This window comes from Hyalella azteca, unplaced genomic scaffold, assembly GCF_000764305.2.
Source record: "Hyalella azteca isolate HAZT.00-mixed unplaced genomic scaffold, Hazt_2.0.2 contig6102, whole genome shotgun sequence".
Taxonomy (NCBI): Eukaryota; Metazoa; Arthropoda; class Malacostraca; order Amphipoda; family Hyalellidae; genus Hyalella; species Hyalella azteca.
The window spans coordinates 22,399-46,347 of NW_025936271.1; the positions used below are offsets into that span (position 1 = coordinate 22,399).

At 39.4% G+C, this 23,949-nt stretch overlaps 1 protein-coding gene across 1 annotated transcript; it reads right to left on the reverse strand.

The window, feature by feature from the left end:
* Window positions 1-10,923: 10,923 nt before the first annotated feature.
* Window positions 10,924-22,268, reverse strand: LOC108670708. Its single transcript, XM_018158196.1, has 8 exons — window positions 22,022-22,268; window positions 21,665-21,767; window positions 21,199-21,332; window positions 20,249-20,631; window positions 16,188-16,397; window positions 15,671-15,899; window positions 15,320-15,422; window positions 10,924-11,071 (listed from the first exon to the last, which is right to left on the reverse strand). The coding sequence occupies exons 1-8, from the start codon at window positions 22,266-22,268 to the stop codon at window positions 10,924-10,926; spliced, it is 1,557 nt and encodes a 518-aa protein (XP_018013685.1).
* Between the last annotated feature and the right edge of the window lie 1,681 nt (window positions 22,269-23,949).

Genomic DNA, 23,949 nt, shown 5'->3' on the forward strand with positions numbered 1-23,949 from the left:
TATAATGTTATACACGGTTACTGTCCAAATCATGCAGTAGACTCTCTGAATGGTCCTTCACTCTATTTAGTATTTTCATTATAGCCTGAAAAATTCCAGGTTTTTCGAGATCAGGACAGTAATTATAGTCACTTTGGTTTTTACAAAAATAATTGCCGGTTATTTAACACATCGCATGATCTCCGAAAACGTGTTTAGCGCTGTTCAAAATGTCTTTACGCAATCCGCTGATTCTTTCCACTTCAGTTTTATCACTCAGACTTTGGTGATGTTTGATTTCACCCGTTATGGCACTGACCAAGCGGTGCACGCGTCCTTGGACTAATTGTCTTTGATCTGCGGAACAGAGTTTGGCGGCTCCTCTAGATTTATAAACATCTTCTTTCAAATGTTTCTGAAAATTCCTTACGATGTGATTTTGACATTAAATTTTTTTAAGGGGGGGTATACCCTAAAATTTTCGGATTAGGCTTTTCCGGTTTTTAGTCTCATCTTAAAGCTGACATTCTGCCCTATCCAACGGTACCATTGCCATCTCTGTACGTTCATTTATGCTTTCACGACAGATCATGAAAGAGGCGGGTGGGGGAGTTCTTTAACAAATTAGATAGGAGCTGATTCGCTGCCCAGCACTATAAATACAGTGTTTTCTTGAGGTGCAGCTCAGTAACCCGCCTGGCGTTGTATGAGGAGGTGTGCATGTAGTCGCTCCCACCATCCTTGAGTAGAATCAAGCTCCAGAAACGTTTAGTTTCGTATCCTTGCTACTTTGAGTGCCTATTGCGAGGCGCGCGGGACTTTGTCGCGCTCTGCTGAACATTCACACTTATTGTCACGGCAAACCTATCTCCTCCTAGAGTTTTGAAGCTACAGCGATGAGACATATACCGTTCGATTCGTAAAGACCATATCTATCGAGTTATCGAGCCCTTTTTTAGATTTGTGCATAGTTTGGATTCAAAATAGCGGGAGGGGGGAAAATTTGAAGAAAATGAGAAGAAAACGGAAAAAATGCGTGTAACAAAAAAACGTCTCAATGTTGTCAAATGCGTCTCAATGTTGCAGCTTGAAAACCCTAGGAGGAGATAGATTTCTACAGTACCCCCTTTTTGTCGGTTTTCTATGAATTTCACGTTTTCTATTAATTTTTCCGAAAAAATCATACGAACAAAATGTTCTTGTATTTTTTTACATATATGTGTGAAGTTTCAGGAAGATCCGTTAGTAAATGTGGACGTTTTTCTAGAGGGTCACCGCCGTCACCGACTAAGTAAGAATACTTCAAACCATGTGTTTCAATACATGCCGAGAAGCCTTCAACGAGGAGGTCCGCCTCCATTGCTGCTAGACTTTCATCCCAATTTAGACAACAGGGATGATCTTTGGGAGCTTTCTTGTTGCGTTTTGCGTACGCACAGACCGAGCAAAATCGATTTCGTACGCCCAGGAATAACACTTTTCGCGTTATCAGGAGAAAGAGGAATAATTGTGACCATACGATCATTTTGACCATACGATTTTGACCTCCGTCAGCAGGTACCATAATTTCTGGAATTCCATTTGCGTCAAATCTGTTCTCTAGAATGGCCAGTTCTTTTTCTTCTTCAGCGGCCATTTTCATGTTATCCATCGCTGTTTCCAACCATAGCTTACTGACACGTTTTTCATATTTATGCACTGTCTTTTGAGAAAGGAAAGGAATGCCAAGTGCACCTAAAAACTCTGATGTCTGGGTTTTGCCAATTCCTATTGAAAGGGCATCAGATAGCGCAGAGTAGTTGGCTGAATGCACTCCGTGTTCGTCTTTTTCGTCCTCAGTTCGGAATCTCATTTTCAATTTACACATTGTACATTGAAATTCAAAACTTCCAGAGAGTCCTTGTCGTATTTCTTTTACGAAAATAAAATTGTAGAATGAGCACATGCTAGTAGTATGCAGTGCCATTCTACACACATCCGTAAATAGCGTTTTTACATCAAAGATTCTCCTTCCAGATAACGTCTCCAGCGCTTTTTGAAATAGCCAATATACTATTGGTAGTGTCATTAGGAACATCCACGTCGCATGGCATTTTTCTTGATGTTCTCATTGATGGTTGAATCTAAGTTTGATCAACATTTTCGATGACTGTTTCGCATGTGGCGGTATTTTGTAGACTTTTTAGGAGCATTTGTTGTTTTCTGCAAAGCAAACGTAGGGCAAAAATTCAGCATCGAACAATAGCTATATAATTGGGAGCACGAAAGCAACCATTTACATTTAAGTTTTAATGCACATGAGAAGTGAAATGAAATTACTATGTGAATTTTCAGTGCCTGTAACAATAAATTGTGACAATCATCAGGTTATACATATAAATTTTCAATACGAGTAACGAATGTCATGAATCTTACCTCCATCTCTTTAATTGTAGTCCTTTATTTATCCGTTTTGATGAGGGACACAGCCTCGGACTTTTAAGATGCTTACGAGAGAACCTCATATTCTCGCTAGTATCGCCACTGACAAACTAACAACAAAAGCTTGTTATTCAAACGTCTGAGCCCTTTAAAATCACTACCCTCGAAACACTTGTGGGAGGAGATTGGAGGAAAAGGGAGAGGGAAGAGGGAGGTCCCTCTTGAAACGCCAACTGATTAATTGGCATCCCGTGGCCCTTTTAAAGTACTGTACGACAACCAAGCGATGGTGAAACGACTATCGGGAATACAAAATTTACATGAATTCAATTATTTGAAATACTATTATCGCTCAAGCTGTAGTAAATGACAACTTAATATTAAATTGTGTTGTTTATGCATTCATTCTATTCATATTTTAAAACATAATTACTATTATCTCTTCGTAATCTGTACAAAAATTTTTGCACGACCTCCCTTTTATTAGGAAGGAAGAATCCATTACAACAAAAATCGAGGTGGAAAGGAAACTGCTCTGAATAAAGCCTTTATTAATTCGGAACTCTGTTCATGGGAACACGCTTCGTAGCTTTGAAAATTATATATCTCGATTTTCCTCTTTTATTATCATATGAATCATCCTATTAACAATCACAGTAATAATAATTCGAATCAGTAATTCAACATGACAGTTATTCAGTGGGCCGAGTCTGACATTAATATTATAAATTATAAAGCGATTTGCAAAGTATTGTTGAGGGCTCCTTTTAACAATGAAAAAATTTCTACAGAAGTAGAATGATATGAATTTAAATACATTTCTTAACCGTTTTTAATGAAATTATGATATTTAGAATTTCAAGATCGACATGAATGCTCCAAATGACTGCATAGTATCATATAGGTTTAGAATTTAATATGCTATATTCTCGCTCATTTAATTCAATAATTTGCATTAAAATAATCGTTCGTGTGGTAGCAAATGGGAAATTTTATATTAAATTATGCTGTTTAGGCATTCATTCTTTTCATATTTCAAAACATTATTCGGATTATTTCTTCGTAATCATCCTAACGCATGATGCTCATTTACGATCACCTTAACAGCATTTTCATATTATTGACGATGCATGGAAACATGCATTGTTAGTTTAGACTTTAGACCCTTTAGAAGCCTCCGCAGCTTCAGACAAGGGCTTCGAAAGCTGATCGAAAGGAACTGCGAAGAGAAGAGGGAGGGAAGAAGGAATGTTTACCTTGTTCGACAGAAGATTTATTGTCATTGGGTAGGCTGCGCTTACACCCGGTATGACAAAGGATCTGGTCTTGCTTAAATCTACGGAATTTTCACTTACCACTAATAATGTCTACTAATAACTAATACTAAAAGAATGATTCAGAAATGCTTTCTGTATAGATCAATGAAGAATAAATAGTTAAATTAACTTGTGTCGCGAAAATGTTAGAAAATATTGTCACGCTAGAAAAAGTCGCACGTTCTACGTTCCTTATATGGTTTAAAATTTTTGTTCGTGATAATAGCGGTAATACATAGTTTACATAATTTATCTTACTGTCCTTTAATTGAAAATAATTAGCCAGAATACCATTCCAAATTTCAGACTTGTACCTTATTTAGGAGGGTAGTTATTGGTTACCTTCATTGTTAAGAACCATCATAGGGAAGGGATTAACACGGCTGGCGGCCGCTCCACGGGACTCTTAAGGAGAAGCGACATCGCTGAGGACATCTTTGCTGCAGCATTGCAATCAACTTGAATGTTATAATATTAATATTTCTTAGAAAGAAGTGTAAATATGTTACTTGAATTCATTGTATGTCACTTATATAGGTCTATTACTTAAAATAGGCTGACTGCTTATATGAAACTTAGGTTCCGTACTAAATTAACCTCAGACTAATAATTATCGAATCCATCAACTCGTTCAAGCCATTTTGTAAAATTAGCTATTTTAAATTTAAGCCAGGAGAAGGGCTTATCTCAAATTGAAGGTTCTGATTAACTCTCGATAAGCTTGACTCAAATAAAAATTAAGGGTGGTGCACCGATGATTATAGGTGGCGTAATGGTGAGGGGCCAGATCTGCCGAAAATCGACTATAAAACACCAATAAATCAAAAGGGTGGCGAGTAAAGGTGGGAGTGATTTATAGGGTCTGAAGCATCTATGGCACATTGCAGACAAATCTCTTGTGAGCCACCGATAACCGTTTGCCCAAGCTGCACAGTGCACGAAGGTATTTGCCACTGTAATTTATCCAATGTAGAAAAGTGTTATTGGGTTGTGGGTCATTCGAGATCAAGACGAAACCATGACTTCGTTCTATGTGCATTGGCTTCCAAGATTAAGTTCTGGTAAGAAAATTTAACAAAAATTTAGCGTGAATTCGGTAGGTACGAGTAAAACTGACAGAAGTAAGGTATTCACAATTTTTCAAACCAAAGTGAAGCCACTAGGCATGTATCAGACTGCTCCTGATATAAATTGTACGAGGAACAATGAAAATTTGTTTGTCGCAAAAAATACAGTTTCTCTAAAGATGACAGCGAATCCAATTTTTATGTTCACATGAGAATTGAGTTAATTTATTGCGAATTTTAGGAATGCGCCAACTGGCTGTGTTTGAAATATTGCGATCAATTCAGGCTAATTATTGTATAATTATGGCAAAATTGTATGGATCGATTAAGTGTGTTATATAATATTGGCAATATTCTCAAATTGCCTCATTTATCTAAACTCTAAAGCCACGTCGATGTAGTCTGTAGCGGCAAGGCTTCTCAAAAGCGCAGCGGCTCTGCAGCCCTCAAGTGCAGCGAGCAAGTCGAGTTAGCACACGTTTACGTTCACACGTGTTGGGTTTACGGGAGTCGGTATTGAGCTTCCTACTAATCTTTACCATGTCCTGCTTCCTACTAATCTTTACCATGTCCTGCTTTCTACTAATCTTTACCATGTCCTGCATGAAATATGGTAATTTGCTTGTCAAAAAAGTATCATTTATACGCAGAGGGAGACGAATTAAAATTCGGCTTTCTATCGCTTACTTCGATTGTGGAATTTTTCAATTATTTAGGGAAATATGCTCATACAGTCAGATAATTATTTCGATTTTAAGTCTAAATTTCTACTAGAATGGTCCTGGTATCTTTCCTACGCAAAAGATTAAAGATTATGCAAGAGAAAAAATAGTGACTCGAAGTGGAGCAGGTAATTCACGCCTGACATTTCAAAATCATCTAGTGATATCAATTCATTATTTCACGCAAGAATATTTTTTGCGAAAATATTTCGAATCAAACCGCTGTCAATATTGGTGTAATGTTCACGCTATGAAACTTCGATGCTTATTAAGCATTTTTCCGTAGCCTTTACTCTGAGCAGAACCATAGTTCGCTATGAATAAACGGAGTTTCTTTCAGTGGCTGTTTACTCGAATATAGCAGCATGTTCACATAAAATTGTTAATGGAACCATCTAATCATCACGGTGGTAGCACTAACTTGTCATTTGATGAAATTAATACTTGCAATACTTCAGTCAAATATTTTAAAATTGCTCTAGAGCTTGTCCTCTCCTATAGCTCAACGGTGCAGGCTTTGCTTCGCGTGTGGGAGACCGGAGTTCGAATCCTGCAGGCAAGGAGTTTCTTCAACTCTATTTCTCACGAGGTATGTGTATGGTACTCTGAAAATTTATTCCTGCTACATGTCTGATATTGTTACTTGTACTATCATGGTGGATTATATACACAGTCCTTAGAATGATGATTGTGTGGAACTATGTCAGTAAATACATACGCATCGCATCAGAAACTAAATTTAAAATTTTTATCGACTTCATTTTAAAAGTGGCCATCGGTGGCTCATCAATGTGCCACTGGTGCCAATGGGTAGTTATTGGCGGAAGAAGAGCTCTACGTTTAGGGGGGCCATATCAGCAGGTTATAGGTGTGGTAAAGGTGGTGCACGCCACCCTTAAAGGGTAGTTATTTGCGGAAGAAGAGCTTTACGGGTAGGGGGGCCATAGGCAGGTTATAAGTGTGGTAAAGGTGGTGCACGCCACCCTTAATTCACTATATAAATCATAGCTGCTCCACCTATGGCGTCCGCCTATAGCCATCTTAAAAACATAGGTGCTCCACTCTTAATTTTTAATTGGGGAGTAACTCTCTGAGTAACTCTATTACAGGATATTTTCCAGGGTATAACATTTTATTCTCCTCTAAAAGGAAATTTTTTGTATCACTGTGTGTGGTGTTCAAAATACCGAACAAATTCACACACTCCTTTTCTCTTATTTTGTAACGGATTTCCAAGTCCATATTTCATTAGGTTATAGCCTTGCACAAAGAAAGGACACGAAGCGAGTCTTGGAAAACTAATCGCTGTTGCCGAATGCGCATCCGGGCGCGACGGGAGTGGCTTGCAGACAAATAATTATTTGTTGTTAGTTAACATCTGGAGTTATATTGGCAAGAGATGATTGCGCACGCCTCAAGTCGCACGATTTTAAAATATTCAGAATGGATCCAAATGTTCAGACTGGACCTGGAACGCGCCCTGAACTGACTCAAATGATCTGTTGTTTTGTTGAAACAACGTCATGCGTTATTATTCAGGTGCATCTTGTTGCATCGTAAATGCACTGTGCTGAGAGATTAATGTAAAAATATAATTAGAAACATCATGCATTTATTCGTCTCTGAGCAGGCAGCCATTTACATGCTGGCGGAGAAGTGCGTGTTCCTGTTCGTCTGCCGCGTTCACGCTTCCCGCGAAGGCCTTCGTGGCGTGGAGTGCGTAATAGACAAACAACTCTTCCTCCTCCGTTCCTTTAGTTTCATGTGTCCAAAAATCCTCAAATTCGAGAAGATTTTTAGAATTTCATTGTCAAATGCTCTCATAATTGGCTTAAACGATTTCGTTGTCGTTCTCAGGTTACTGAAGACGTCCAACGTATTCTACTTCCAATTTACACTTGACGTCCATAGAAGTCTAGAACGTACAGGAGTCTTGAATTTCTTGATGATGACATCCAAAACGTATTACGAGAGAAGAATAAGGATTTAACTTTGCCAAAAATCGAACTTTACAAACTTTATCTCCCTCTTATATGTCTCTCCGGCTATTTATCTCTAAGACTTTCCGTCAAGCAGTCATGAAAACAAATCAAGATAAATTTCAGAAGTGTGTTTCCGCATTTTTGTCCTGAAACAAAGTGGGGTGAAAGGCAACAGTTTGAAAGTTACTGCAAGTGCTGACCGTCACTTGCGAAATTGCTAACTCTAATAACACAGTTAGTTTTGTTTTTAACACCGTCTGAACTGGCGTTTGGATTGCTGAATTGGCGTTTGGATGGCTGCCATAAGGCTGAAAATCTCTAGGCTGAAACCTCGATTTTGTGAAATTCGTAAGGTGCAGTTAAACACGTCAAAAGAGATCATACCGTTGGAAAAGAATTTATATTTAAACATAATGAAGCATTGTGTTCAATTAAGGCTCAGCTCTAAATTGGATGAATGATTTTGGTTTTCAAGTTTACCTTGACATTCTTTGCTGTTGATTTTGAACAGATTTATAATGCAACACTTCTAACATGTATGGCTTTAATCCTCTACCGCCTGACATGAGTAACAGGAGCAATATTGTCACGCGCCTACTTCCCAAAAAAGATACGTTGTAGTGAGCGCAAAATGACTTGCACTGATGGTTTCCGCCACGTACGACAACTTTAAAATGTTCTCTGTTGCGTATATACAACACAAACGTCCTCATAGCAGGTTGCTATACTCAATATTTTGCATATAATTTCATTTGAAAAATATGTTCCCCGAGAGTGACATGCGGCGGTAGTTGGCTAAGTAGTTTCATGTTATTCTTTAAAAGTAATATCAGAAATTGTTAAAAATTTTGTTTGTGTTACATGTTGTTGCAACATATTGTTATCGTTTGTGTTCCGTGTTTATACGAAATACAATTATTGTTTGTGTGCTAATGACATATTGTTATCGTTTGTGTTTTGTGTGGTTATGATGTATTGTTATCGTCTGTGTTTGGTGTGGTAATGATGTATTGGCATCGTTTTTTTTATGTGGTAATGACGTATTGTTATCGTTTGTGTTTTGTGGGGTTATGACGTATTGTTATTGTTTGTGTTATGTGTGGTTTAGATGTATTGTTAGCGTCTGTGTTTTGTGTGGTTATGACGTAGCGTTATCGTTTGTATTTTGAGTGATTATGACGTATTGTTATCGTTTGTGTTATGTGTGGTTATGACGTATTGTTATCGTCTGTGTTTTGAGTGGTAATAACGTATTGTCATCGTTTGTATTATGTGTGGTTATCGCGTATTGTTATCGTTTATGTTGTGTGGTTATGACGTATTGATATCATTTGTGTTATGTGTGGTTATGAATTATTGTTATGTTTCGTGCATGAAATTTTCAGTGGCCATCGTGGCGGTTGTTTAGCGGATGCTATCGGATCTGCCCTCGGCAGATCCGATATCATCAACACGCTGTGTTGATGATATCTTAAGAACAGAAGCGATGATATCTTGAGAACATCTTTGCTGCAGCATTGCGATCAATTTGAATGTTATGATGTTGATGATGATTGTTGAAAAGGAGTAACGATCTATTACTTACATTCATTGCAAGTAATCTGTTACATCTGTTATGTAAATTATGCTGATTGGCTAAGTTAGGTGTAAAATAAACCGCAGACTTTTAGTAGCTGATGAGAACATTAGCTCGTAAATTCAAGAAGAAGGCTTATCTCATACATTTAAATGTTCTGAAGAACTCTAGATAATTTTCAATCATCAACTATACCAGGCTATTCCCCGAGGACAGTAGCTGGTTAGTGATTATATAGAGTGTATTAGTGCGTAGTGAATCATTGAACAAATGCATAGACTTATTTTGTCACTTGATTTTCAGGTCTATATATCTTTAGGTAGGATGTCGAAGTCCGTGATAAGGACACGAAGCAACTATTTTTTAGTAATAATTTCGAGATGACTAACCGCTGTTGACGACGACTGCACATCCGGCGCGATAGATGGTGTAAGTATAGATAGATTGTATAAGTTGTTGTATAAGAAAGCTTGAGATATTTGTAATGATTATTTGGTAGGTGAATCCATTCAAATAAATTAAATAGAAGGAGATTAATATTATGAGTTGAAATCGAAAACTTATTCAGTTATTCTCCGGCTTTTGTACAAGAGAGATAATGTAATTGTATTAGAATTTGTACATTAGTTTTCAATCCATTTAGCAACATCTAACGATGTGGAGTTTAAAAATAAATTGTCCATGTTTCCTAAAGAATTTAAGAAAGGAATAATTTTCTTTCGCAACCTTGAAGTTTTGGGAAGAACACTCGAAGATATCCGATGCGACAACCCTCGTGTATTCTGTTACTAATTTCCGCTACTAAATTACTTATATTCATCTGCATGATTTTTCTACATTCATTCAATATTCAGATAAGCCTGGTCAATTAAATGCTCTAATTATTTTAATAATTGCATGATTAAATGAATCCTTTAAATTTATCCTGTGAGTTTATCTTACTTGACTAATTTTAATCTTTAAACGACGTTAATTGGCTTTTGGTATCGTTAGCGGACCCAACACTGAAGGTAATCTTTAGGATATAATTGAGCAATTTAATTTGTGAATTTAATATTTCTAAACATTTCCGCACAACTATAGTATCGCATATTTCGGTAACCATTATTAAGTGTGCTTTAGTTTGCAATTAACAGAACACCTGGGCGACGCGATATTATTTTCTGCGCGAACAACATTCAAGCGTTGCAGCAGTCCATGCTGATGTTCTTAACACCGATGGAAGACAGGGGCCATATATATACTTTCAAAATTCGCTAAGTGAACGTACGTAGTTACGCTCTTTTTGCTTGTCTCTGATTGGTGGATTTTGCTTGAAAGGCCGTCAATGATTGGCTGATGAACTTACGATCTCTTAACTTTTTTTGAAAGTATAGGCCCAGGACCGGCCAGCTGAAGCTTTATCCATTATATACCTTGATACTTTAGAGCAGGAACAAAGCTGCTCTAAAAGAACCGTTGAATTAACCTCATTTAGAAGACCATAGCGTACAGAACAAGTTCAAGAAATATATTGGAACAACGCTCAATGCTGTAAACTTGTCTCTTATTATCATTCCTAATAAATTTTGATAAATATTTAGCGCTTGCAGCACGGTTTTTTGTTGTTAACTTAATTATTGCTTCTTCTAAGCCCAGGTTTTGGTTGCCATTTGATAATTAAATCGAAAAAATTTCAGCTCACGCGCAGAGTCGCGTTTTTTTAAATATTCAGAATGTATCAACTTGTTCAATTGTTTAGCTGTCTCCTATAACATTCATCATATTGAAGCAATATTAGGTATAATAATTTTCCCTGCACATCGTATTGCATTTCAAATCATTAGAGACATCGCAAATCATAAGTCATTTACTCGTCCCTTAGCAGGCAACCTCTAAGACGCTGGGCGGAGAAGCGCGCTGGCTTCGTAGCTGTTCGTCTGCCGCGTCGACGCGCCCCCCGATGGCCTGCGTGTCGTCGCGCTCGCAAGAAACGGACAGCTTTTCCTCCTCTGCTCCACCAGTTCCACTTGTCAAAAATCCTCAGGTTCTAGTAGATTGACAGAAATTCCTTGCTACCTATTGTCATACTCGGCGTTATCGATATCGCTGTCGCGCTCGCAAGAAACGGACAGCCTTTCCTCCTCTGCTCCACCAGTTCCACTTGTCAAAAATCCGCAGGTTCTAGTAGGTTGACATAACTTCCTTGATACCTATTGTCATAGTCGGCGTTATCAATATCGCTGTCGCTCTCGCCACTCAGAGAAATGAGTGTGACTTTGGATGCACTTTCTGTCCTTTCTGCTTGGCTGGCCAGCTTCTAATAGTACCAGTATCAGCTTCTTTAGCTATTATTTTTGATACAAGTTGAATGTTTCCCAATACTACCACGCCATTTTTTTGTATTTCCCTGGCGAGGCGAAATCCAGATTCCGTTCAGGAGCAGCGGAGGCTCGTCATAGCCGCCTTAGAGGCAAATCAGACGCCAATCGGCCGCCTAATCAAATTCGGCTATTAATTGGGAGCCGTTTTCGGGAGCCACATGCCCTAGGAGCCGAATCTGCATTAGGCAGCCGCAATAAGCGGCTAGTGCACGTTTATGGAACTATAGAGTATGAGGGACTTGCAGTAAGCACGGACTTATTGCCAGAGCTGGGCAGCGCTACTCAACTGGGCAGCGCTACCGCTACATGCTCTAAATGTAGCGGACGCTACCGCTACCGCTACATTGCTTTAAATGTAGTGCCGCTACCGCTACTGAAAACGTAGCGGCCGCTAGTAGCGGCCGGTACATGTAGCGCGCTACTGCCCACCTCTGGTAACAACTAACATGTTGACACTATAGTAACAGGCTGAGGTTGACAACATTACACCGAAATCTTTCGTACCGTTTTATTCTGTAATTTATATTATGCGTGTATAATGCTGGTTTTTAAATAATATTTAAAACTATTAAGTAAAATCTAAAGGCTTTATCTATAAATGTAGCGGTAGCGCTGTAGCGGCAAAACCTCGTATCGCTACTTAAATATGTAGCGGGTGCCACCGCTTCCGCTACATTGCCTTAAATGTAGCGCCGCTACCGCTACTGAAAATGTAGCGGCCGCTATATGTAGCGCGCTACTGCCGACCTTTGCCTCTATTGTAGTATATAGGTGCCTCTATTGTAATATATAGGAGCCTCAATTGTAATATATAGGTGCCGCTATTGTAATATATAGGTGCCTCTATTGAATAGAGGCACCTACATATTACAAAGCATTCAACACTATAGTTGAACAATACCTCGGGGTAGCATCAGTCTAATAAGTCACAGCGCGTCTGCACGAAAGCAATGATATGATCCCAGTGCTGAATATGCATGTTTTGTTTATTCAATGTCAAAGATTTCTTCTACGACTTTCGTAAATCTAGAACACAGCGACTGAGTGATGTATCCAAGAGGTTGTCATGAAATAGACTTTTTGTTGAGCTATTGAATTTTTTAAATACACATTGTTTCCATTTTTTAATTAAACTGAGACAATGTCGGCAATGAACCTAGGAAAAATTGTACTTGTCCCTTCAAGAATTGATTATCAGGAGTGTACCACAGAAATGTAAGTAATCATCAAGTTATTATGCGAACTAAATATTCGCCATAAGGACTTGAACCGTTAAAGGATGAGAACTAATATACTGAAACGAAAGTCAGAGTTATTAAGAAATGTACTGGACCGCGTCATCCGACTGAGTATACTCAACGTGTTACATGTGCGAAATAATAATTGTTCAGTAGGTTTCATGCATTTATAAATGGGGAACAACACTGAATATAAATTCTACGCTTTAACTCAATGTTGCACCGGCGGACTTTAGTCAATTGAAATTTACTAGGATAAATGTCAATTAATCGCTACAAAAATTCTTGAGTGCCTCCAAACTCTTTGGTGTGTGTGCGATCTTCTTCCCTAAGTTCCTTATTCATAGATTGCATCTCAATAGTTTTAGTGCAAGGCAAGTGTATGATTCAAGTGTGGACGTGTCGACCCTTCATCGTCCAGGTATGATAAATATTAAAGTGTGGTTGACTCCTTGATTAATCTTGAAAATTTTGGTGTCTAAAGTAATTCAATTGTGTACGTGTATTGCTTCTAAGAAGTTTCTAAGCACGCCATTATACATTCGAAGTAATATTGTTTCGCATGGATAATGATCTTCTGGTATGTCGTACATAACTTTTAGTTTACATTTCATCCGTAATCAGCTACAAAACCAACCTTTTGTCGTGATTCGCATGACATTCATTCAAACTTTGTCCTAATTTCCTCAGAGTTTTACGTTTGTTCATTTGAAATAATCAGGTTTTACTGTTGTTGATTTTACGTGTAATTTCAGAACACCGTTATCCCGTCATCCCACATCCCGTGCATCCCAATCAAATTAATAGTTTTGCAAACAAAGTTTGTAGGTTGAAGCATTACCGTTGAGGCCTATACATTTCTTGGAATTTCAAATTTTATATCAGAAGAAAATATTTCGAGATATTATCGGGATTTGCACTTAACAATTGGCAATTAAATCTAATTAAAAATTTGCTATTACCATTATTCTGATCGCGTACTGCAGTTATCTTCGATTTCCTCATTAGAAATACAATATTACTACAAATTGGGTCTCGCCCCACTGAGGGCCCGGCGATGTTGTTGCTAGCATCGCTATAATAAGTAAGCAAATGACGACGAATGTATTATGCGCTCGGTTAGTGACAGCAGGCCAAGCAAAGCGAGTTGCTGTGATACATTAACGTAAACCGCCACTCTAAATCTGCTAATTAAACTTACGTACGAGTTGGTAAAGACTCTTATGAGTAATCAATCCATTGTTATAATAACATGAGGAATAAATGGGTAATGACTACATTTGACACGGAAAATCAAATATATAAGAAATTCTTCAAGTTATTCAGTAGAGGTGTGGTTTTGTCATTTGCCTTACTTTCATACGCGCGAAATTATTCATCAATCGAAGGGCTTTGCTTTCCATGGACTGTCCGGTATACAGATTTCCGTTTTTTTGTCTCTTTTAAATTTTGCTTTTCTCTATTAATGGTACTTTTATTCTTCAAATTTTTGTGCTGGTCTCCGGAACGTACGTTTCCGATGCAGATATCATACGGGGAATTTACTTGGCGATTTCTTTCCTGTTAAATTCTTCATCATCTCAAGTTGATATACGTTCAGATTTAGTTAAACACTTGTTTCGTACACGTTTAAAAGTGATGTATTATATTCAGAACGCAGATGCAATTCTCTTATGGTGATTAATTTGTCAACAATTGTTCACGAATTATGTTCTCTTAAATGATAAAACATAAAAAAGAATTGACCCTGAATTAATGCTAAACCTCTGAAAACCAAATATTGCCGTGATAGATACCGTGATCATAATACCTTGATTATAATACACATCCGAGATATAGATTACGGATGTTACCCCTAAAATCATAAATTTTCTTTCGGAATTCCTCCACTTTCGGAATTTCCACTTTCCACTCAACATCGTTGCTGTTTTAGCGTAAAAAAGGTTTCCAACTGTACAAGCTCGAACGTGAGACGGAAACAATGTATTGTCACGGAAAGTGACAAACTTCAGTGTAAGCCTATGAAAACTCGATGAAAGATTTTTGTAATCATTACTGTTTAGAAAAATATTTATTGCGGCCAAATAAGCAAGGACATCGGGTAACATAGGGCAGCGGGCACCCCCTTTTTTAAACTAGACTTTTGATAACGTTTTAATTGATACGAGGTGATTCTTTGTTTTATTCAAAGGTACAACTTAAGAGGAATGTATGATGTGAATTAGACGCCTATAGATATTCAATTTTTAATGAAACATTATTTTGTAAAAAGTGTCAAAATGGGCCCATTGCCCAGCCCTGGGTCAATGGGCCCATGGGCTTGGGGCAAGGCGTCCACCCTTGGTCCTTTTACCACAATTGCATATTTTTCGTTTAAAAATGATAAAACAACACTTTACAGTTAAAAATAAGAAAAATGTAATAAAAAATATTCATTTATTAACAATTTAAACAATCATATCCTTAACTTGAAAAAATATAACAACACTCCCTCTGTACCCCAACACTCCCTCTGTACCCCAACACTCCCTCTGTACCCCAACACTCCCTCTGTACCCCAACACTCCCTCTGTACTACAATACTCGCTCTGTACCACAAAACTCCCTCCGTAACCCTACACTACCTCTAAGCTACAACCACGGGGCATGACTCACTTTAAGTCCAGGTAGCGGGCGCTGGTGCGGTTTACTCCTCGGACGATCACGGCCCGCAGCTCCTGCGGTCGCGTGGTCGTCAGGAGATGCAAGTCCTCCAGGCCTGATCAGTCAGAGTCGGTATTATAAAATTTTACAGCCATGCTATCTATGTATGCGTTAATTATAGCTACATTTTTGAAAAGTGAATCGTAAAGTTCATATTCAGAGGTTTCGCTCAAATCGAATATCTTAAGACTCCAATATGGGCGGAAATTTAAATAATGAAAAATCGCAATTTGATCGCCCATACAAAAATTTCCCCTCATCGAATTACACAATAAAAGTTCTTAAACGTGAGCGCAGTGTTACCCAGCCAGTATTCGCCACTGGGACTGCCGAATCCTTCTTCGTATTCCTTGAAGGTTCGACTGAAGTTGAGTTGAGGCTCTTGCTTCTGGCGCCGCAGGAAGACCGTCCAGCCGCCGCCGTTCGTCGTCTGGTCGCAGTAAACTTGGACGGCAGCGCCGCTGGGGTAGATGGTGTACACGCCCGATGTCTTCTCCGGCCGCTCCGAACAATCCGCGGGAGTGAACGGCACCTGGAAAGTGGATAATTGAGACAATCTTTTAGTTGAATTTCAGGAGTTGGATTTTAATAATTTGATACACTCTTTTCGATCGACCTGATATGAAAAAGCCATTATGTACAAAGTTAATTCGAAAATGGAGTAAAATTGAAAATATTTGGCCTCTTGTACAATTAGCGTTGGGGGAGGTTTTACAACCTCTAAATTCAAAGATACAATTGAAATTTTTTGATTGAATATTTCAAACGAGAGCATTCAAATGACATTCATATATTTCTCCTTTTATTTATATTTATCTACCGTCGTCTGTTGAGGTGTGATGGTGCTGGACTGAGAGATAAGTGGCGGCTCAGAAGAAAGTGGCGGCTCCGAAGTAAGAGGCAGATCAGAAGAAAGTGGCAGCTCAGAAGAAAGTGGCGGCTCCGAAGTAAGTGGCGGCTCAGAAGAAAGTGGCAGCTCAGAAGAAAGTGGCGGCTCCGAAGTAAGTGGCGGCTCAGCAGAAAGTGGCAGCTCAGATAATGAATAACTAGCATTATTTCTTAGTTAGTTTCAATGAGTTTTATTTTAACATTTTGATCAACCCTTTTCGGTTGCTCACTCTGGTAATGTAATTGCGTCCGAATTGAATTCCAAAACCGAGTGAATTAAGATTTTTTTGGCTGTTCGTACAAATAGTATATAAGCATATTCTCATAGTATATATAGTGGGTATGTATACTGTAAGAATATATATATATTAGGTCTATTCTAAAAAAACATTAATTGACCAATACATTTGTGCCGAGAACCATCGACGTCTAAGTCAATCCTACTTGTCAGCTTTCATGGAATTTCAGTGCCGCCTCTATAACAGATGACAACCATATTGTCCGTAGTATCGCAATTTTGTTCCGTTAAAGACAGGTCGTGGACTGACAGGTGAGATTTACGACGTTTGTTTCCCCCTCAAACTTTCCACAGCGCCTAGTCAATATACGGAATTTTCACTCCACGTATGAGCATGCTCGTTCATAACTAGTTTTTGGTAGGCAATATCTACAACTAAGAGGCTGAACGAGAAATGCCGAGCATTCAGTGGAAAATAAAAATTACAACCCATCGACATTTCGAAGAAAGTGTAAAAGTCGCAAACATGGTGAACATTAATAGTCAAAGTTTCTTGAAATTACCTTCATCATAACTCTTTTAATACAAAGTTTACATATTTTTTGTAACTGTCCGCCGTTTGTAAATAATTAGCTGGGTAAGCATGGAAAAATTCATTTCGCCATCTCATTTACGAGAGTAAGGTCCAGCCTAATTGGTGAGTAAACTCATAGGGAAGAGCAGAGCCTGTTCAAACGCTCGCGGTTCTCAATCAGAGCCTTAAGGAGAAGCGATAATATCTTTAGGACATCTTTGATGCAGCATTGCGACCTACTTGATTGTTATGATCCTTGATGATTGTTTCGAAAGAAGTAACGATGCATTATTTGCATTCATTGCATGCCGCTGATATAAGTTTGTTATGTGAAATAGGCTTAATGGGTAGAAAAATAAAGTACTAAATCAACCTCAGACTGTTGATTAATGACGAGCTCGTTCTAGCCAACTGGTACAATTATGTTATTGCAAGCTCAAGTAAGAAGAAGTGCTTACCTCATCAAGTTGAAGGTTGTGAGTAACTCTCGATAATCTATAATAAGTAACTATAAAAGGCTATTTCTTCAAGGCATAGCATTTTATTCTCCTCTTAGAGGAAATTTTGGCATTAGTGCTTAGTGTTTAAATTATTGAACAAGCGCATTGACTTCTTTTCTCTTATTCTGAACTGAAGTTTCAAGTCCATATTTTATTAGTTGTGTAGCCAGAAACCGAGATATGTACATGTAGACGCTATTTATAAGTTAAGATCCCCATAGAAAACTAATCGCTGTTGAATGCACATTTGGACGTGATAGAAAGCGAGTGTTTACAAGTGCTAACATGTCTTCAGAAAACTTGCCGACAAATTGTCTCTAATTAGTTAACATAAGGGTTTTTCTTAATAAATGTTTCATTGGCATGATACAATGAAACCGAAAAAACTTGTGTACGCTTCAAGCCGTAAGATTTTAAAATATTAAGAATGGATCCAAATGTTCAGCTATGCTTCCAAAGCTCACCCTGAACTGACTTCTATGATACATCATAATTTTTAAACAACGTCGTATACAATTACTCCTGCGCATCTTACTTCTTAGATAATACACTATGCTGAGATATTAATATAAAAATCATTAGTATTATTAGTCATTCAGAAGAAGGCAGCCTCTAACAAGCTGGGCAGAGAAACACGCGGCGCTTCTGTTCCTCCGTCGCGTCCACGCATCCCCCGATGGCCTGCGTCGTCGCGTTTGTATGAAACAAGCAATTAACGTTCCCTCCTTCATTTCCATTATATTTTTAATTAAAAAGCCCTAAGTTATATGAGATTAGAAGACGTTCCTGATACCGCTTTTTCCTCGAGGTTACCGCAGACGTCCAGCTTCTTAGACGTTTAACGCAGTCGAGAACGTTGGAGGTCTCGAATAGCTTGACGATGGCGTCCAAAACGTATTACGTGCAAGGAAAATGGATGTAACAATGCCAACTAATTTTACTAGCTCTTATCTCCCTCTTATGTCTCTCCGACCATATACATCTCCGGCTTTCCGTCAACCAGTCTTGAACAAAGTGGACCTTGAAGTCAAGATAAAATTTCATGAGTATGTTGCTACATTTTTGTCCTGAAACAAAGTGGGGCCAAAGGCAGCAGATTGTTTTGCTAACTTTAAAGTAACCTTTAATAACACCGTCATTTCATCAATTAGTTAACTAATTTTTCTCCAATCGTATGTTGTGGATCAATTCTTGAACACAAGGTCAATCCAATCTCATGGTCAATTCAACACAATAGAAACCTACCAGACTCTCAAACTGACCACTGGTTCAGTTGTGTGTTGCTAACTTAGTTTGTTGATAGGAAGAGGAACTCGAAAAAATTTATAATAACCTAATATTCCACTAATAACATTATAATAACCTAATATTCTCCTAAAAACATTATAATAACCTAATATTCTCCTAAAAACATTATAATAACCTAATATTCTCCTAATATTATAATGACCTAATATTAAACTAGCATAATATATACGGTCGTAATGAGTGAGATTTAAAAGTGGAATGGAAGAGTGACTGTAGAAGACGGCAAAAAAGGCAGAACAAATTTATTAAGAGATCATAAGTGGGTCAAGAGGAGAGAAGCAAGGGCTGTACGAATAAAGTGGGTCAAAAGGAGAGAAGCAAGGGCTGTACGAATAAAGTGGGTCAAGAAGAAAGAAGCAAGAGCTGTACGAATAAAGGGAATGCAAGACGGAAGGCAATTAAACTGGCGAAAGAAGTTCTGCAGGGTTGACGTGAATACCATTCGTTTTGGAAAGGAAATATCTTCAAACGTCACCTGGTCGATTTTCCAATTTCGTTATAGTTCGGATTTTATTTTGCAAAAATTGGGGGAGGGCAACGCCAAGTGGCGTTTTTAGATATGGTTTTACGCATCGAATGATATGTGTCTCGATGTCGTAGCTTGAAAATCCTAGGAGGAGATAGGATTTCTAAAGTACCCCTTTTTGGCCGTTTTCTAAGAATTTCACGTTTTCCTTCATTTTTTTCGAAAAATGCACACGAAAAAAAAAGACTTAGAATTCCGTTTTACATACGTGTACCAAATTTCGAATCGATCCGTCTGTAAATAACCGAGAAGAAGTTGTCCTTAGACGCTCCCCCTTAAAATAGCATTTATTGGCTCGCTGTCTGGGGCCATGATTGCTGCGGCGTATTGGGCTGTCCATCATAGTGATGCAGGCATGCGCATGTGGTGAGTGGTGCTGGCATGCGGGTGGAATGAATGTGGTGAGTGGTGCAGGCATGCGGGTGTAGTGAGTAGTAAAGGCACGCGAGTGTGGAGCGTGTGATAAGCTTGGTGAGTGATGCGTGGTTGCCCATGTGGTGTGATATGCAGCGAATGTGATTGCGGTGAGTATGGTGAGTGATGTAGAGATGTAGTAGTGATAAATGTTGCGCAAAATCCCTCACAACATAACTTCTGCGGTGCATTTTCCCATACCCGCAGGATCTTTTAACCCCATATCCCCAACATAGCCCCAGAGCTTCGGCCTGCAGCGGCCCGTATGCACCGGCATCTGGTTAAAACCACCACCAGTTTCTTGATCCGAAAAGCATAATTCCTGCCAGTAACAAGCGTGAAACAAGAAACTCGAGGATCCTTGATCATTAATAAAATGTCAAGGGCAGCCCACGCAAATGCGGGGCCGGTGGGGAGCGACTGCATCGCTCACGGGTGGGGAGCGAGCGTGGCCGTCGGTGATTTGCATGTGTTTCTTTGGTCTTGAAAACGGGATTCCGTCCTTAACGATGGACGATGTTAGCCCCAGTAGCATATATGGTTCTATCCCTAGTATGGCCGACGATAAGGCAGTCGGCGATAAAACAGCCATGGTTTTCAATAGTGCAAAAGGCTTCTGGTCCGCTTGGCCGCAGCCGCCGACAGCCCCAGAAGGAAGAACGAGTGCCCCGCTCCCACAAAGCAGCTCCGCCCACAGCGAGTACATCGACGGCGAAATAAGTCGTCGACATCGCGTTTCAGAGCATCTCTTGAAGCGCGGCTTTTGCTGGGTCTTTGGCGGGTCTATGGTGGGTCTTTGTCGGGTCTTTGCTTGGTCTATGTATATGTATGGTCATACGGGGTATTTTTTGGTCTATATGGTGGGTCTTTGTCGAGTGTTTGCTTGGTCTTTGTATGGTCAATGCTGGGTCTTTGTTGGGTTTATGTTGGGTCGTTGCAGGACCCTTTTGGGAGTTCGATGGGTCTTTGGCGGGTCTATTTATGGTCTTTGCTGGGTTCTTTCTGAGTATAAGCTTGAACTATGCTGAGTATTTGCTGGTCTTTTCTGGGTCATTGCAGGGCCTAAGGTAGGTCAGGCTGCAAGGCAGGGCAAGAAGGCTTTAGATTTGCACGCATAGCTGCCCCACAAGGCGCCCCCTCCTCAAGTTCTTATTCTCTTAGGCGTTCTCGGATGCCTTGAAATTAGCTTCTAAAGGCAATGAGATCCTCAATTTTGGGACGTGCGGTGGTATTGCTGGGGAGGGCGAGGCTTTTGAGACCACTGAGCTTGGGGAGTGAGGTGTCTTCAGGGCGGGGATTGCGAAGTAAAACGTTACCAATCAGGTGCCTGTAGGCATGGGTGCAGTAAAGCAGATAAACCGTCCTAACATCGTTCGGTCTCACCACTCTTTGAATCACGATCACGATCGATGGTCGAGAACTGCCTGCCGTCGTGGTAGGTGAGGGCATCGAAGGCAGAGCTGCTCACGTTGTCGTAGCCGCCGACCCTCAGTGTGTACTCATCACCGCCTTCCACTCTGATGGAACAGGGTACACGCATAATACCCTATGAAGAACATTGATCTGGACAGCTTAACGATTTTTCCGTATAAAGCCAATATATGATATATTTAAAATCAGCGTTAGATGTATATCTCAGATTCAAGCGGATATAAAAAAATTAATTCATTAAAGATTTGAGCGAAATTTACCAATGACAAAATTCCCTGTGTACCCAACCTTCCCTGTGTACCCAACCTTACCTGTTTACCCCAATATTCCCTGTGTACCACAACACTCCCTCTGTACCCCAACACTCCCTCTGTACCCCTACACTCCCTCTAAGCTACCACCACGGGGCATGACTCACTTGAAGTCCAGGTAGCGGCCGCTGGCGCGGTTTACTCCTCGGACGATCACGGCCCTCATCTCCATCGTCTTCGTGGTCGTCAGGCGATGCAAGTTCTCCAGGCCTTATCAGTCGGAATCGGTATTATAGAATTTGACAGCTATGTTATCTATGTAAGCATTAATAACATCTACATTTCTGGAAACGAGAATCTTAAGGTTCATATTCAGAGCCGGTTTCTATAAAATGGAATATCTTAAAACTTTCCAATAAGAGAGAAAATATACACACTAAAAAATCGCATTTGATTGTGCATACAAAAAAATTCCCCAAATCGAATTACAAAATAAACGTTAGTAAACGTGAGCCCAGTGTTACCCAGCCAGTATTCGCCACTGGGACTGCCGAAGCCTTCTTTGTAATCCTTGAAGGTTCGACTGAAGTTGAGTTGAGGCTCCTGCTTCTGGCGCCGCAGGAAGACCGTCCAGCCGCCGCCGTCCGTCGTCTGGTCGCAGTAAACTTGGACGGCAGTGGGGTAGATTGTGTCCACGCCGCCAGGGTAGATGATGTACACGCCCGATGTCTCCTCCGGCCGCTCTGAACAATCCGCGAGAGTGAGCGGCATCTGGAAAGTGGATAATTGTGACAAACTTTTAGTTGAATTTCAAGATTTGAATTTCAATATTTCGATAAACTCTTTTCGATCGATCGGTCAGGAAAAAATAATTGAGTACGAAGTTGACAAGAAAACCGAGTGATCCTGAAATATATGACCGCTTGTACAATTGATAATGGGGGAGGATTTTACGACCTATAAATTCATTTGTCTGACGGTACAAATAGTAGGTATTTTCTCATACTAGAGAGTGGGTATGTATACTATAAGAATATATATAGTAGTTATATTCTAAAGACAAAAAGACATTAATTAACCAATGCACTTGTGCCAAGAACCATCGACTCGGTGCTTTAGCGGCGTATAGGCCTGTCTTACTTGTCAGCTTTCAGGAATGTAAGAGCCGCCTCTGACAGATGACTTATCTTGTCCGTTGTATCGCAATTTGGTTCCGGTAAAGCCCTCTCCAAAATCAACGTAAGCTACGATCAGTTCATGAGCCCTCTAATCATGTACTTATAATTTAGTATATTGCTGTACGCTTCAATATTACTTTGAAATTGTTATTTGAAGTTTTGTCAAAATCTTGTTGAACTAGTCTATTTTTCGCCATTGTACTAGGATTTCTTGTTCTGTTGGCATGTCCACGGATTGATTAAGTAAATTCCACCCGCTAGGAACGCTGCACGCTTTTTATCCACAGCCAAAGTTTACATTTTCGCCACAGCGGCACTTATATTCGCCACAGCGGCATCAATTAGCCTCATTAAGTTTGTGTTGTTTACATGATGAGGAAGTAACGCTGCCGCAGACGCTCCCCACCCTTCCCAGGCACTCGAGGGGAGGTGATTGATGATGACAGACGTGAAGGAAGAGGGCAAGGATATGTGAAGGCAGATGATAAAACAGACGTGGCAGAAGGTGAAGCAGTTACAGAGCACAAGCATTGCTGTGTAATTGCGGTAAGAAGAACATGGCGAGAAGATGTTACAGGAAGCGAGGCACGGCACCAAAGAAGCTATGTACAGCTGAGGGTTTAGTCGGTTGTGCGCTGCACAGGTTCTCTAAACGTGTTTACTTCCTCCTAAAGTAAGTAAATGTTCTGCTGGTCATAATGGAATCTGACTAGATTCACACAGAAGAGATTGAAACTTATATTCGCCAAAAGAAAAAGATATATAAAAAATTAGTATCTATCATGGGTTTGGTTGAGATCCAAGTTCATTTGCAGTAGTTAACCGTTAATTACCCAATTAAAAACGATTGAACCCACAGTAACTTAGGTCAAATACATTAACAGTCCCAAGGTCAATACAATTTTAAGGTCAATCCAATCTCAAGTCAATAGTACTCAAGGTCAATTCAACACTATAGGAACCCAGCTGACTCTCAAACTGACCACTGGGTCGGTGTGTGTGTGTTTGCCAACTTAATTTGTTGATAGGAAGAGGAACTCGAAATTACATTTTAATAAACTAATATTCACCTAATAACATTACAATATCCTGATATTCTCCTAATAACATTATAATAACCTAATATTCTCTTAATAACATAATAATAACCTAATATTCTCCTAATAACATTATAATGACCTAATATTCTCCTAATATTCGAGTAAGGTTGTGCGTTGCTCGCTCTCGTACTCTTCATTCCACTAAAAACTGCCAGTTATGGCTAATGATTCCGA

What these genes read in the sequence shown, in the direction of transcription:
- LOC108670708 (XM_018158196.1), bottom strand. Translation starts at nt 22,268, where the DNA reads ATGCCGCTCACTCTCGCGGATTGTTCAGAGCGGCCGGAGGAGACATCG. An exon ending in GGCCGCTACCTGGACTTCAA is followed by an intron (nt 21,333 to 21,664) that starts GTGAGTCATGCC and finishes CTGTTCCATCAG; the next exon opens with AGTGGAAGGCGGTGATGAGT. An exon ending in CAGTGGCGAATACTGGCTGG is followed by an intron (nt 15,423 to 15,670) that starts GTAACACTGCGC and finishes CTGACTGATCAG; the next exon opens with GCCTGGAGGACTTGCATCTC.